Source organism: Barbus barbus (genome assembly GCF_936440315.1).
Source record: "Barbus barbus genome assembly, chromosome: 8".
Lineage (NCBI taxonomy): Eukaryota > Metazoa > Chordata > Actinopteri > Cypriniformes > Cyprinidae > Barbus > Barbus barbus.
The window spans coordinates 6,187,711-6,203,903 of record NC_136736.1 but is presented as its reverse complement, the minus strand read 5'-3'; the positions used below and the strand labels follow the sequence as shown (position 1 = coordinate 6,203,903).

The 16,193-nt window shown below is 35.9% G+C and overlaps 2 protein-coding genes across 2 annotated transcripts in view; one reads left to right on the top strand and one right to left on the bottom strand.

Moving 5' to 3' along the window:
- The window catches only part of LOC306873429 (1-acyl-sn-glycerol-3-phosphate acyltransferase gamma-like), a 42,243-nt gene extending 31,383 nt beyond the window's left edge, over positions 1-10,860 (bottom strand). Inside the window, exons 1-3 of the mRNA XM_079422704.1 lie at positions 10,557-10,860; positions 7,246-7,300; positions 2,189-2,293 (exon numbers count right to left, since the gene is read on the bottom strand). Coding sequence (XP_079278830.1) covers positions 2,189-2,293; positions 7,246-7,300; positions 10,557-10,637 — 241 coding nt within the window. The 5' untranslated portion in view covers positions 10,638-10,860. The remainder of the gene's footprint in view (positions 1-2,188; positions 2,294-7,245; positions 7,301-10,556) is intronic.
- Positions 10,861-14,786: 3,926 nt separating this feature from the next.
- Positions 14,787-16,193, top strand: part of LOC306873766 (transmembrane protease serine 3-like) — a gene marked incomplete at both ends in the record, with an annotated part of 11,861 nt that continues 10,454 nt past the window's right edge. The window contains 2 exons of the mRNA XM_079423248.1: positions 14,787-14,855; positions 15,737-16,019. Of these exons, the coding sequence (XP_079279374.1) occupies positions 14,787-14,855; positions 15,737-16,019 (352 nt within the window). The remainder of the gene's footprint in view (positions 14,856-15,736; positions 16,020-16,193) is intronic.

The window sequence follows — 16,193 nt, the reverse complement described above, 5'->3', positions numbered from 1 at the left end:
CATCAATACAAGAAAAAACACTTTTTCATAAGATTTTGAAATAGTCTGGTTTTGATGTTAATGTAATATTTAATGTAAATTATGAGTAGACTACTGCTCAAATGTTTGGGGTCTCTTATGCGCACCAAGGCTGTATATATTTGATCAAAAAGACAGTAAAAACAATAATAGAGAAATATTATTACCATTTGAAATCATTGTTTTCCATTTTAAATGTTATTTATTGCTGTGATGCAAAGCTGAATTTTTCTCCAGTCTTCAATGTCACATGATCCTTCAGAAATCAATAATTAACTGCTAAAAAAACATTTCTTCCCATCATTCAAATGTTTTCAAGATTCCATGATGAATATAAAGATCAAAAGAACTGCATTTATTTAGAATAGAAATCTTTTGTACCATTATAAATTGTCACTTTTGATCAATTTAATGCATTCTTCCTGAATAAAAGCATTAATTAAAAAAAAAAAAAAAAAAAACTTACTGACCCAAATATTTTGAATAGTAGTGTACATTCAATAAGCCATAAAACTACAGCTATTTAAAAATAAAGCTATTTACATTTAAGCAAAATAAAATAATCCCATACATATGCATTTATCAGACTCATTGTTATATCCTATTTATGTTTAGATGGAGCTAAGCAAATTTTTACTGTTTAAAAGTGTGTGAAAGGGTGCGTACAGACAAAATGTAAACTATATCTCTGCTGTTCCCCTTTCTCCCTTTTCCTCTTTAACCGTTCTGTGCTTTCCTCTCAAGGTGATGGTAAAGGAGATCCCATGCACCAGAGACTTCTCGCTTGCTAACACACTCAACAGAGCACAACATCTCAGTCTGCGGTGCTCGTGTGAGACCTGCAGCTCTATGACCATGTGTCCTCTGCGGTCCCCCGGTGCGGATTAGCAGCGGTGTTAGAGAGGGAGAGAGATGTGTTCACTTCCTCTCTTACTCCACACAACACAACACAACCCTACTGGATGCACAAGAGAAACAAATCAACTAGATTATTACATTTTCTGAAGAAAAGGGGCACTTGCCAATGCAATTTGGCTCCTGTGGGAGCTTCTTCAATGACTGGCATTTTTTATACACCGGGTAGACTTTTAATAAAACTAATTTGAATATTTAAAAACTGCAAATGTTTTGCAATGTCTGTATTTATTTTATACCTTTATATATAGATTTTATTGTTTTACTCTTTTGGTTCAGCTATGAAAATCTATCATAAAACACATTAAGTTTCCACAAACATTAAGCATCACAACTGTTTCAACACTTATAAGAATAAGAAATGTTTCTTGAGTAGCTAATCAATATATTAGAAGAATCATGTGACACTGAAGACTATATGATGTAATGATGCTGAAAATTCATCTTTGCCATAACAGGATTTAATTGCATTTTATAATATCGTAAAATAAAACAGAGTTATTTAAAATTGTAATAATATTTCACAATATCATTATAGTTTAACAGTATTTTTGATCAAATAAATGTAGCCTTGGTTCATAAAAGAAACTTCTTTCAAAAACCCCAAACTTTTGAATGATAGTGTATATAAATATTTTACTAAACGTTTTTAAAGCTGTGTTGTCATTCCACAGCCAACAATTTTGCCACTAATAAAGATATATCAAAATCCGGTGTACCTGGTTACAATGCTTGAGATGAAATTTGAGACATTATGTGTGCAAAAATTTTTTTTAAATAAAAAGGTAAATAAAACTTTTACAAATCTTTTAAAATCAAGTTGAAATTGTCAAATTGTACAAAGCATGTGAAATACTGTACAAATACCGAACAAAAAATTTTATGAAAATGTAAAAATACTGAAAAAATATTTTTTAGAAAAAAAATGTGAAAATGCAAATATTATGCAAAATGTGAATATATGATGCATGTAAAATAACAGCAATGAAATTAAATAAACTTAAATGTAAGCTGTTCAAACACTTTGTCCCACTCTGACTTATTTTCTAGAAATCCTAAGAGACCAAATTTCCGAGAGTTGTCCCGGGTGCCTCTAGGGTCCCACACAGGGCCCACGTACATTACTCTGTGCCATCACAAAATGACATCATCCCATTTTTTTCATCCCTCAGCTCAAAAAATTACTAAGCATGCAAATAATATCCACAACAGTGTGCAGAATTTCACTGGCATGAACAGCAGTCAAAGAACTGACCTGTAAGTACATAGTCATAGTGGTTGACGTTGTTGAGTTTGATCCCTTCATACAGGACATGAAGCTCATCTGCAGTCAAGACCTGTCCCTTCCAGTGAGAGTACCCTGAATAAAGACAGATCACACATCAAATACACAGAAATCAGATTCAGAATCCAGTGTCCACTTTGTTTTAAGAGACCCTTTTAGCCTTTTGACATTTGCATATAAATTACCGACCTGGCCTCACCGTTTACATTTATATGGGTGCTAAATTGCCAATGGTTTGTCCCCACCATAAAAAAGATGCTAAGCAGATCACCTCTCTGGTCTCCCTAACAAACTTCAAACACATTCCGAAGAGGAGTGAACGACCCCCATGCCAGGCACCAACGGCCTGACTAGACCATAGGAGTTACTTTTTTGGTATCAAAATTATCTTTTTATTCCTCGAACAATGTTGTACACTATGTGATCATGAAATGCATCATACAATTTTTACTATGCTTTGAAGTAAAACTGCACCAATTCACCAGACCAGCAATAAAAATGCAAATAGATCATAAACAGAGACAAAGAAAGTTACTCCCGCTAAAAATTCATGCCTCTGATTGGCCACTCCACCCAAAAAGTGGGTGTGGCTATGAACTATCAAAAGTTCCGAACTCAGACTAATCAGGGCTCAAAATTGGGAGGGCTCACTCCCAAAGAAATCATCAAGAACCTCTTGTCTACCGCATCAAGACTCCTATTCAGCAATAAAACCAATGCAAGTAACCGTTTACAACTATTTAGATGCGTGTTTAAGTTTGAACCCATTTTTTAAGGTGAATTATGATTCTCATTTAGGTTGTGGTTAATTGATGTGAAATACTGCCATTCTTTTGCTCTTCTCTCTCTTTTCCTTACTTTCCTTCATTCTGTATATATATATATATGTTTTGCTTAGTTTAGTTGTATGTTAGCTATAGTTTCATTTATTAAATCCCTTATATTCACAATTGATTGTCTCTGTGTTCTGCCCATGATTCGAAGTCACTGAATGCTGCTCCTTGCTACATGCTAAACTAATGCTAGTACTGTATAAGTAGGAAGGCTATTGTTCCTTGGCCAGGAAAATAATCTTTCCTAGAATTGATAAATAATTATATTGTCTGCTTGGTGGACGGACAGATCAAATAATTGTAATATCGATTCTGCTACAGTTAATTCTAAGATCTACTCTAAATATTTATTATTAATTATAACCAGTTATAATTAATGATAAATATTCCCCTTTTGAGCTAATTTTGCTACAAGAGCGTCCACTGACGTTCGAGACGCTACGAGCACGAAAATCTCGTTTGGTCACATGATACTTCCCCCACCTGCACTCACAGGTCTATGGGCTACGGACAGAAACCCCACCGTTTCGTCAGACACCACTGCTGTTGCTGCGGGAGCTGTGATGTCACAATTCAGGTGAGTCACCGAGCTGGTCACATGGTATGTTTCTTGTTGCTAAGAAACAGGACAGAGGAAAGCCTGAGGGGCTGGATGAAAAAGACGCATCATTGTAGCCTTGATGTGCATGTGTGTGTTTTGGGGAGAAGATGACTGCAAAGGGGAATCTGTGATAAGACGGGTGTCAGTCGTCATCATTCCCTGCTGCCGCAACTCTGTAACCACAAACCTCTAATCCCAGTCACTTCACCCACACGGATCATGCAGATACTCTATTTCACAGCAAATCACCACCAGAAGCTGCCGTGTGATCAGGTGCATGCTGTTTCTACCCATAAGGCTTTGCAGCGCCCACTGATGTTGTGAACAGAGATGAAGGTCTCTGTAAAAATATATTCCCAAGGTCAAACTATGAAGTCCTAGAGACTGGAGATCACCTTGCGGTCATGTCAACAGGCAGAAAGTACTTTTAGATGCTGATTACCAAAAACTGTTAACAGAATAATGACTATTACTTCTCATGACTAACACATGCTGTGTCTCGAGTAAGAAATTTATTCTAAACGTGGCTGGAAGAAAAATAAGTGCTCAGTCTGATGTTTCAGAAAGATGTTTGTACATTGACTAGAGATGGCCAATTAACAGGTCAATGGACACGGTCACCTCTATAAACTAACGAGTAAACTAACATGAAAAACAAAAAGTAAGGATGCATCAACGATACACCATTAATTACTACCAGTCAAAAGTTAGGGGTTAGTAAGTTTTTTTTTTTTTATGCATTTTTTATTCATTTTTTTAAGAAAATGTTACTTTTCCAACAAACGGAGCATTAAATTGTTCAAGAGATTTGCATTGTTGCAAAAAATATAAAAAATAATTTCAAATAAATATTTTTAAATTTCAAATCCTGACTTTTTTTTTTTAACTATGGTTTCAAAAAAAAATATTTGGAATAAATTACATCTTAAAATATATTCAAACAAAAAGCTGTTATTTTGTATTATAATAATATTTCACATTTGTATTTTTAATCGCATAAATGCAGACTTGTTAAGCATAAGAGAGACAGCAAAAATCTTACAGACTGCAAACATTTGAACTGTATTTTATGGCCAATAAGCAATAAATGGCTGATGTAATAAACCAATAAACCTTTTTTATTAAAAAGAAATAAATTACACCACTAAATGTTTTTAATAGTTTTGTATACTACAAGCGAATTCTGTTATCACAACATTATAATGAGCAGCAGAAAATGGACCAATATTCCATGCAGAAAAAAAAATGTTTGAATGAGAAAAAGGGGTACTAATAATAATAGAGCAGGGAAATATCCAATATCAGCAAATAATGATCAAACTGCCAAAATTAAATAACCAATACTATGCCAATATATTGCATTCCTACCAAAAAGTGAATTTTATAAAAGGTAAATTACTATTTTTATTTATAAATGGAATCATAAAACTGCTTCTGGCCTAAGACGACTCAAATGCTGAATTACAATCAGACCATTTTTCTCTTCAGCTTAAAATTGACATCATGGACACTGAGACAAGCCTGAATGATCTGGAAAAACAGCAAGTCAGATAAGTCTAGTGTACCTTCTAAACTCCAGAAGTGCCTAGTAGTACCCAAGAAATAAGTTTAAGGACAAGACAACAAACAGCACTACTTTATTCAGCTTCATTTTTCAGATGATTTGCCCCTTCAAACTGCCCATTCATTCATTCTAAAAACCCATGATTTCAATTAGCCATGTGCTGAAACCACAGAGCTGCTGGGACTGCTAAAGACTCATTATACATACAAATTCAGGCCTAATGTAGTCCACAGGCCTAAACCACATACCTAAATGACTACAACAAAACCCAGATGAGAATCTCTCCACAGTGCAGCACTCAGACTCCTGGTAACCAGTTTGCCGCTGGTTTGGGAAAACTACTGTAAGTACGCCAGCAGCGCACGAGTCTGTGTCCCTCCATCTATAGGCTTAAACTGTTGGTCATCATGGCAAATCCATGTGAACTTGTTGCAAAATCTGCATGGAAAAAATCCTTAACCCTTATGTAAAATTCCCACTCGTGTGGATTCCTATTGAAATGACTGGATTTACCCATGAAAATAGCTTTGTGTGACATATGATTTAAGAAAATTTAAGTCATTACTGATCTTCCTGGGAGTTGCATTTAAAAACAGGGTTGCAAAGGGGTGGAAAATGTCCGGTAAAATTCCAGAAACTTTCAAAAACAAAATTATGAAAATGAAAGGGAAAAATTTCTGGAATTGTACCAGAAATTTTCCACCTCTTTTGCAACCCTACCGAAGAACCAGATGAGTCCGATTTATGAACAAATAACAATTCAGACCGATTTTGTGAATTCAACAAACCGATTCATTTAAAAGGCTCAACTTAAAAGTGCAATTCATGAACTAGAACATATTCTTATTAATTTACTGTTTCAAAAGACTTGGAATAAAACACATACGTCATGTAGACATATTTGTGTTTTTTTTCCCCCACTAACAATAAAAAAACCTTTTGTGTCATGTGGGAGAGCATGAGGAGCAGTAAAAAAAAAAAAAAAAAAAAAAAAAAAGTACTAAAAAAATCAGCAGCATTCTGCTCTTGAGCAAAAAGGTCTCAATCAGAACATAATAGATATGTTTTAAAGGATCAGATTTGAAGTGCACTATCCAAAGATGTGAAAACATATCACAATACTCCTACTCTCTTGAAGTACAAGGATCAGTGCTTGGTCTGTTTGGGCAGCTCACTAAGTGCACTTTTCTACTCGCACACAGCTCAAAATGAACTGCCACACCATGTGAATGCAATATGCATTAAGCACTTTAATGAAGCATCTGTTTCTGTCCTCTTGGCTGTAAAACAGGTCAACATACTTGAAGAAAGAGGTCAAAGGGCACTACAGTTCATTTGCAAATTAAATATAAGGCATGAATATAAAAATGCATTTGGGTGCTCGGCACAAGTGATATATCCGATAGCTGATCAAAACTTGTGATCTTAAATCAAAAACCATCTGAATAAAAATGCCTCAAACCCTTATATGCAAATACTGCGACTGGCTGAAAAGTTCAGAAATCGTTGAACATTTTCATCTGGTAAGCATTATTAATCAAAGTCATTATATCAAGTATATTTTTAATCACGTGTCTGCAACCTGATCAGTCCACACGGCCCCAAATAGGCTGCCAACTCAAAGAACACATTATCTTACATGTCAGTGCCTGTTTGTGCATATGTTTTATTGTCATTATGCCATAAAACTTCCTAATTTAACAAAAAATCTAATAATAAGAAATTAACTCCTACGGTTCTTTTTAACAAATTTAAAAAAAAAGATTCCACCTGGCCCCAATTATGTAACAAATTCTACTCATCAGTGCATGTGTGACATCAAAATAACAAATATGCATCCACAACATTTGAAATACCTTTACACTTAATAATTTAGCAGATTTTACAAATGAGGACAATAGAAGCAGACTTCGAGACACTTTATCTAAAGTCAGCCACGGAACTACTTTTATCTAAAATGCTTTCAAATGACATCGTTTCACAGTGACGAGCTGATATCCAAAAATCAGCAGAATGTGTGTCAGCCTACCTGTGTGGTTGGAGAACTGAACAGAGTTGATCGAGTCCACCTCAAACCCCAAGACCTGAAAAAAAAACACACACACACACACACACACACACCCATTTCAAACATGAATAGAAGCTCACTTAGAGAGTAACACAGTTACATTAAAAGACTCAAAGCAATTATCACACGGGCCTGTGATAGTCAGAATAAGAACACATAATATACCTACACAGAAACATATACTAGGGGTGGCGAACATCGGCCCTGGAGAGACTGTAGAGCTTTGCTCCAACCTTAATTTTTTTTTTTTAAATCATCTGCCTCTAGCTTTCTAGTAACCCTTAAACTTTGATTAGCTTGTTCAGGTGTGTTTAATAAGGACTGTGGCTCTCCAGGACCAATGCTGGCCACCCCTTCTATAAACTATTCTTATACAATATGACATTATTAACATTCAGATGGTTAACCATTGTATTTGCATCCAATGCAATTGGTAAATTTAACAGTTTCTATTCTGCTAGGCTCCATTTATTGTGTAAATAGTCAAGTTATATAACGTTTAAGTGTCTCAGCTTGACCACTGCATATTTCTGAAATTCTAGCATATGCTTTTAACATCCTAAATGATAACACATGCACATTTGTTGTTTTTAAGGCAGAGAGCTCAAAAGGTGCTACATATCGGAAATGAGTCATGGTATTTTGAAAGTTTACACTTTCATAATATTGGCCTACTGGGGTTCGATTATGTCAAGGGAAACATATTTGATGGGAAAATAAAGGGTAATTTCATATGATTTGCAGCAGCACTATTAGTAGCATTTGGGGTCTGTGGGACACAGAACTCCGTTATGATCAACATTCATCTGGTTATTATGAGTAACTAACAGCTTTTCTATCTGCTAGGTTCAATCCATAGTATAGATACAATTTAATAAGTTTGCGTCTAATATATGCTTTTAAATAAATAGCTTCCTAAATGATCACACTAATATCACAAGTATAGTTGGTTTCAAATTCCAGAGCTCAATAGATGATGCATATATATATATATATATATATATATATATATATATATTACATATACACACACGCACACAATTTGAATATTGTGGAAAATGTTCATTTTCTTTTTTTTACTTTTCAAAACGTGAAACTTTAATATATATTCTAGATTCATTACATGTAAAGTAAAACATTTCAAAAGTTTTTTTTGTTTTAATTTTGATGATTAGAGCTTACAGCTCATGAAAGTTAAAAATACAGTATCTCACAATATTAGAATATTTCCTAAGATCAATAAAAAAAAAGGATTTGCAAAGCAGAAAAGTTCAAGTTCTTTAAAGTATGTTCATTTATGCACTCAATATTTAGTCCGGGCTCCTTTAGCACAAACTCCAGCATCAGTGAGGAATGGCATGGAAACGATCAGCCTGTGGCTCTGCTGAGGCACTATTGAGCCTTCAGCTTGTCTGTATTGTTGGATCGACTGTTTCTCATCTTGCTCTTGAAAATATCCCATAGATTCCATATGGGGTTCAGGTCAGGCATGCACAGTAATATCATGGTCAGCAAAGCACTTGGAAGTGGTTTTGTCACTGTGGGCAGGCGCTAAAGTCCTGCTGGAAAAGCAAATCAGCATCTCCATAAAGCTTGTCAGCAGATGTAAGCATAAAGTGCTCCCAAATCTCCTGGTAGACGACTGCATTGACTCTGGACTTGATAAAACACAATGAACCAACACCAGCAGACGTCACAACACCCCAAATCATCACTGACTTCAAGCAGCTTGGATTCTGTGCCTCTCCAGTCTTCCTCCAGACCTTGTTTTCCAAATTAAATGCAAAATTTACTTTTATCTGAAAAGAGGACTTTGGACCACTGAGCAACAGTCCAGTTCTTTTTCTCCGTAGCCCAGGTAAGATGCTTCTGACGCTGTTTCTGTTTCAGAAGTGGCTTGGTAGCCCTTTTCCTGAAGACATCTGAGCGTGGTGACTCTTGATGCACTGACTCCAGCTTCAGTTCACTCCTTAAGAAGCTCTCCCAAGTGTTTGAAGTGGCTTTGCTTAACAGTATTCTCAAGCTTGCGGTCATCCCTGTTGCTTGTGCACCTTTTCTTACCCAATTTATTCCTTCCGGTCAACTTTGCATTTAATATGCTTTGATACAGCACTCTGTGAACAGCCACCCCTTTCAGTAATGACCCTCTGTGACTTACTCTCTTTGTGGAGGGTGTCAATGATGGTCTTCTGGACCATTGCCATGTCAGCAGTCTTCCCCATTATTGTGGTTTCAAAGAACAAGAGACCATGAATTTATACTGTAGGGATGGTCATTAATTGAAACTCAAATATAAATATTCTAATGTTTTGAGATACTGATTTTTGACTTTCATGAGCTGTAAATATCAGATAAATATCAAAACTTAATTTTTGATTAGTAATATGCATTGCTAAGAACTTCATTTAGACAACTTTAAATACAATTTCCTCAATATTTAGATTTTTTTATATTTAGCACCCTCAGATTCCAGATTTGAAAATGAAAAGTAGTGGCACTATTAATAGTACTCGCATCATGTACAGATTTGGGTTTTTGGGAAGCCAAACATAAAGACCTTTCCAAAACATGAGGGTTAATCTAGCAAGCACTCTCTGTCACTGAAACACGCTGACTCAAAAGTTTAAAGATGAAACATTAAAACGCAGGACGCACGAGCGCGGGTTTTAGACACGGCTGGAAGAGCCTTGTGAAGAAAAATGTCACGATTTCGCTGGAATTGAGTTCCCGGCTGTGACGTCAGTCTGGGAAGAGCACGCCAGCGGCGCGAGCGTGCAGAAGGAGGGCTCGAGCCACAAGAAGACAGCCGCTTTCTGATGGCATGATGACAGCTGGAGACATTCAAAACCTAATGAGCCAGATTTAATGGTTTGGACGCGGCGCGATCCCTCATGCCAAATGATTTCTCAGAAACCGAGATTCAATGATATCCCAATCATTTCTGGTGATGATTAACGGCAGTGTCACTCACTCCTTACCCAGAGCTTTAAGTTTCTGAGACAATCAATTAACCAAGTTACTATTAATAGGAGCATATTTTAAATTCAGCCTCTGCAACCAGCATCAAGAGGCCAAGTTCTGGAAATGCAATTGTCTAGATTTGATATAAGGGAAGTTTACTACATAAATATCTCAAATTGCACAAGAACAGCATGCAAGGCAAATATTGACCATGTGACCTTTCCTTTCTCCAGCAGCACCAGCACGCTGTCATGCACCACAACACAACAATAATCTCCAGCCGTCACGCGCCTCGGATGAACGATGCTCACCTGTAACGGGAAGGATGCGGATTTATTCCCCACGTATCCTCTCACGACATGACTCTGAATCGACAGCACTCGGCACTCCATGTCGCGCTCAGTTAAAGTTGTTTTAGACGCTCCAGAATGTCAGGCGATTGAGGGGCAGCGGCGAACCGGAGAGGTGCTTTTCTTTTCTATTTAAATCCAGATTAGGGTCCGTGATGGCAAGTTCTCTAGCCAGACAGAGAAATGAAGGACATTCACACTGGAGACGCTCATTGGCGGCGAGCGCAGCTACTCAGGCATCCTGAGGGGGCACCTAAAATCCTCTGACATCACGACGACGCTCGTGTCCGCTATTAGTAGAGCCGTGGGCTATATTTATCATGCATTCAGATAGAGGAGAATGGGCTGAGGAAATCAACGTGAATCTGTCATATAAACCAAGGAGAAGCCAGATTGCGTTGGGAATTATGAGTATTAGGAGATGCTGGATTTATATTGAAGATAAATGTATGCATTTATTGTCTTTCGCTTATTTTTGAGAAACGACGCAGTTCGTGCACTCTTTAAGAAATGGCATGTGATACAGCGATGGATGTAGTGTTGCGGAAGTGGGGTCCTTCTGCACAAATACGCGCTCCAGAATCAGCCAATCACCAGCGCAGACGGCGGTGACGTCAAGCCGTGAATGGGTGCTGTTTGACGTCACCGCTGTCGGCAGCCTGTAATGTCTTTCCGTCTCTTTCAGAATTTTAATTGTTGCTTTATTCTTTTTTTTTCTAATAAATTGTTTTATATAAAATTCTAAGTGTCACTTGAACAAACAAAAACCAATAAAGAAATAAAATGTCTCAGTAATTGACTTAATGCGTCCCCTAAATTACCAACTATATTATAATTGCCCTGATTTACATATTTCACCCTAAAGCCTACTGTATCATATTTGATAAGTGTTCTGTTATCTGAAAGATAATTTATACCTTTTTGAAAGTAAAAAGCCTTTTAGTAGTCTATAATTGTACAAATATCCACCTTCAGGTCGTGGTGTACGTGTCTTTTTGATGATTTTTATAAAGTAAATTTAATAAAGTATAAAATAATAACTTTTATATTGTTATTCATATTTCAAAATGACAATTTAGGCAACTTGGTTATTTATTGATTTAAAAAACATTTGTCATTTATATTCATTTCATGTTCAGTTGTATTTCTCAGTTATGTATTGTATTATGTTTTTCCCCTGTCAATAAAACTAGAGCTTTGATCATAATACTAAGCATATAAATATCTTAAGACATATTTGGCCAGGTTTCACAGACAGGGCTTAGACTAAGCCAGGATTAGGTCATAGCTCAATTAGGACATTTAAGTCATTTTTATAAACACGCTTAGAAAAAAGCATTACTGGGGTGCATCTTGAGACAGTAAAGGCACTGATATATTTTAAGATCAATCAGTGCAAGTTTATTTCAGTTGAAACAGCTCAGACTTACATTTTAGTCTAGGACTAAGCTTAAGCCTTGTCTGTGAAACCGGGGGATAGAGTGACAACTGATATGCGTGAAGATCTACATTTACTTTACAAGCTATCAGAATTTAATTTGGCCATATAAAAACAACATCTGCAATAAATTGCATATCTTTGCTCAGTTTGGGCCTCTGAATAAAACTGAGGTATTTTTCCTCCTTGAATATGAGTTCCATATTCTCATATCATACTACATGAGCCAGAAAAGACAACACAAATGCATTTTTAGTTTTTGTCTAAAAGTTCCATAAAGGTTTCCATTTCAAATCAATTAGATCTTTCTGACTATTATTTCATAAATCAGGCTTTACGGGGTTAATACATATTCTATTGAATATTTATGGTATAAAACCACTATCCTAAATGCCCTATGTACTTTATTGTCCACTGAAGCTAAAATATTCTGACTCATATGCAAAGCCTCAGGTCAGGACTGGACTATTTTTGGACAGGTGGGCTGGCAGCTTCAGGCTTTTTTATCTTTGGCATGAATCTAAACATACGAGGGTCAGAGCAGTTTGTCTGGCCTCAGTGAAAGGTGAGATACAGAGAGAACGTTTCTCTACCCCTTTTCTAAGGTGCTACAAAGAATGATCGAATATGAATCATTTCAAGAGCTATCTAAATAGGAACATATTTATTAAATAAAGCAAACTCTGAGGGCCTAGCTCTAATCTCACCCCAATTTCAACACTATTCTCCTTTATTTATCAGCTACTTTTCCTTTTGAGTAATTGTCCTTAAGACAGATTTTGTGTCTGGGGATATTTTTGTGAAGCGAAACACACTCCCACATAATATGGACTATAAAATAATATTTTAATAAATGATCAGAAACATTTCAAGGCTAAATGATCTGTTTCTGAATATTACATTTATTCTTTTTGAATATAACGAATCATAATATACATGTCATGTTACCTTTTTTATGAGAGATGGATAATTTAGCCCGTATTTTATTAATAAAACACAATTAACAGATTACTGGTGTTGTTCATGGCTGAAAATGAACGATCTGGATTTAACGTTAGTTGTGCTTCCACTGGAGGCAACAGTAAAGTTTTGAAACTATAAATGCTGTATATTTGGTCTCTGCAGTGTTTCATTGGTCACGGTGTTTCTAGTCAAACGCATCTCAGATTTGAGAACGCAACGGTGCGTGGATCCGTCTCACAATCACATGGAAGATCTAATGTGTCTCAGAAAGACATGGACTCACGGCGTAACACAGACACCTGGACACCAGATACGGCTCTCAGAGCATGATGGAAAACTAACAAGGGTTCTCAGTATTAGACTGATGTAATGACACTCTCTGTCTTAATGAACAATCTGAACAAATACAATGATTTGTTGATTTAATGACCATGAAGTTAAAAGTACAAAAAAACATTTCATTACACGTTGAATATACTCGAGTATACAGTTTAAATAATTGAGCTTCCAAACATTTATGTATGTATGTATTTATTTATTTAAGATAAAGGGGTTTCTGTCTGCCTGTAGGTTTCTTGTCACAATAAAATGGCTTCCTGCTTTACACTAAACTTTGGTGGATATTTATTACTAATAGAGCCTTGCTGCTTATTTTCACTTTGCTAAACAGTTATAGATTATGCCAAAAATGTAATTATTAAAAAAAAAGTTATTTTTTTCTTTTGTTATAATCTACAAACATGTAGACATGTTTTTTTTACTTTTAGTAATAGTATTGCTTTTAAAAATACTTTTGTATATCTGAGCAAATAGATGTTTTACTTTGCTTTTGAATTGTGTTTTAATGTATTTTTTATAGAATAGAAAATACACTGAGAAACTCTTTGATATGAATAAAATTGTGGGTTTTTTCACCATTCTCTGATCACCTAGATATATTTTACTTCAAGCACATACTCTAAATAAATAAATAAATAAAAACAAATTTTCAAAAATATGTTTATCATATTTTTCATGTTTTTAATGACAAAAATAAAAATCTATCAACTCTAATGTCCTTAATGAATATAATTTTGGGTGTTTTTCGACATTTTTTTTTTTTTTTTTTAAGAATTTCAGTCTTTTACTTTTTTCTTTATTACATTCTCTGAACACCCATATTTTGTTTTTTTACTTTACACCCTATAAAAATATCAAAACTCATTTTCAGAAACTAAAAATACTTTATGTTCATAATAAAAGTTATTTTATTTAATAAAACATATCTAACCACAAGGTCCTTGATGGATATAATTATGTGTCCTGGAGATTCAATTAGGGAACAGCCTAAAGACTGATGACCTTTTCGTGCTTGGCGCTCCTGCCTGACCTTTCAGTGTAACCAGACCTCAGAAGCTTAGACTGTCCAGCATTACCTGATCCACAGCTGTAGTGATACGACAAAACACTGCTGCACACCTGCTCAGGTGTCACTTTGAGCTCAAGAGCAGGTGTGGCAGAGCGAGCGAGAGAGAGAGAGAGAGGAACAAGAATAAGATATGAAGTCACTCAGAAGGACAGATCTGTAGCGCTCTAGTTAGTCACCTTCAAATTATACCCATCATTTCTCAAAAGCTAATTTCACAGGCGGTTACTTGGATTTGGACTCGCTGGGAAATAATTCATTCTTTCTGACAAGGATTAAAAAGACTGAGGGCCTTGGATTCCCAGTATCACTTTTTCACTTCCTAAGTGGATCGGTGTCACTGTCATCCAAGATGGAGTGAAGATGAGAGGACGAGAGCAGAGTCATGGCTTCTTCCCAGACAGCAGGAGAGACAGAGCGGCCCGTTTCACAGGGAGGAAGCCGACAGGAGAGGGTAAGGGAGCATGACAGTATATTTCATGTCACAGTGTTTGCGGGTGTCCTTGTGTCTCAGACACTTTAAAATTATAACAAGGTTGACAAGATGGGTCTATCACAGCAGCTTATCCTCTGCTGTCACGCTTTCCATCATGCACTCACGTTTTTGTCATTAAACAATGAATACACTTGCATTTACAATTTTATCAAAAATACAGAAAAAAACTGTAATATTGTGAAATGTTATTACAATTTAAAATAGCTGTTTTCTATTATATTATTTTTTTTAAAGCAATTTATTCAAGTGATGGCAAAGATTAATTTTAAGCAGCCATTACTTCAATCTTCAGTGTCATATGATCACATGATTGGAAACAGTTGTGCTGCTTAATATTTTTATAGAAACACTTTTCAAAAATTTGGGGTAAGAAAAAAAACATTTACTTTTATTTATAATGAAAAAAAATAATTTATAATGTTACAAAAGATTTGTATTTCAAATAAACACTGTTCTTTTGAATTTTATATTAATCAAAGAATAAATAGAGCCATTTTCATATGATGATAATACAATGAATAAGAAATGTTTCCTGAGCAGTAAATCAGTATATCAGAATGATTTCTAAAAGATCACGTGACACTGAAGACTGGAGTAATGACGCTGAAAATTTAGCTTAGTCATCACATGAATAAATTAAAATTTAAAACATATTCAAAAAAACTGTTATTTTAAATTCTAATAACATTACTGTTTCGCAGTATTTTTAATCAAATAAATGCACTCTTGATGACTTCTTTCAAAATCATAAAACAAAAATGTAATTACTTCCAAAGGTTGACTGTTCGTACATTCTTTGATACAATTTAACAGTGTCTCTTATTTGTCATTGTTCTCAGGATGTGGTAGAGGACAACACTGAATCTGGTGCTCTTGAGTTAGTTTCTGTCACAGAAGAGGACCTTCCTGTTGTCGAGACACCCACCACGTTCAATGTGAGTTCCTTCAGCAGCCAAAACAGCCATTCCAGTCACTTCTACGACCCAGACACGCAGGACCCTCATGTCCCCGTTGAGTTGCCCGCTGTGGCGTCGGCTCCACTGCCTGTGTATAAAGCCCATAACATTCAGATCCCACCCAGCCCAGGTGTGCCCGTCATCAAGGTCCAGCCCTTCTTGGACGGTAAGCAGGCTTCTTGCTTTCTTGGTATGTCACGTTGTGTAAGTACAATCTAAAATGGCTTCAGCGTGTGCTTTACACGACCAGTTAAACAGGGGTTAGAGGACAGACACTTGATGTGCTAACAGTGATCTAATCAGTCTTACTCTGCTGGCAGCTCTGGCCTTTAGCAGTCTG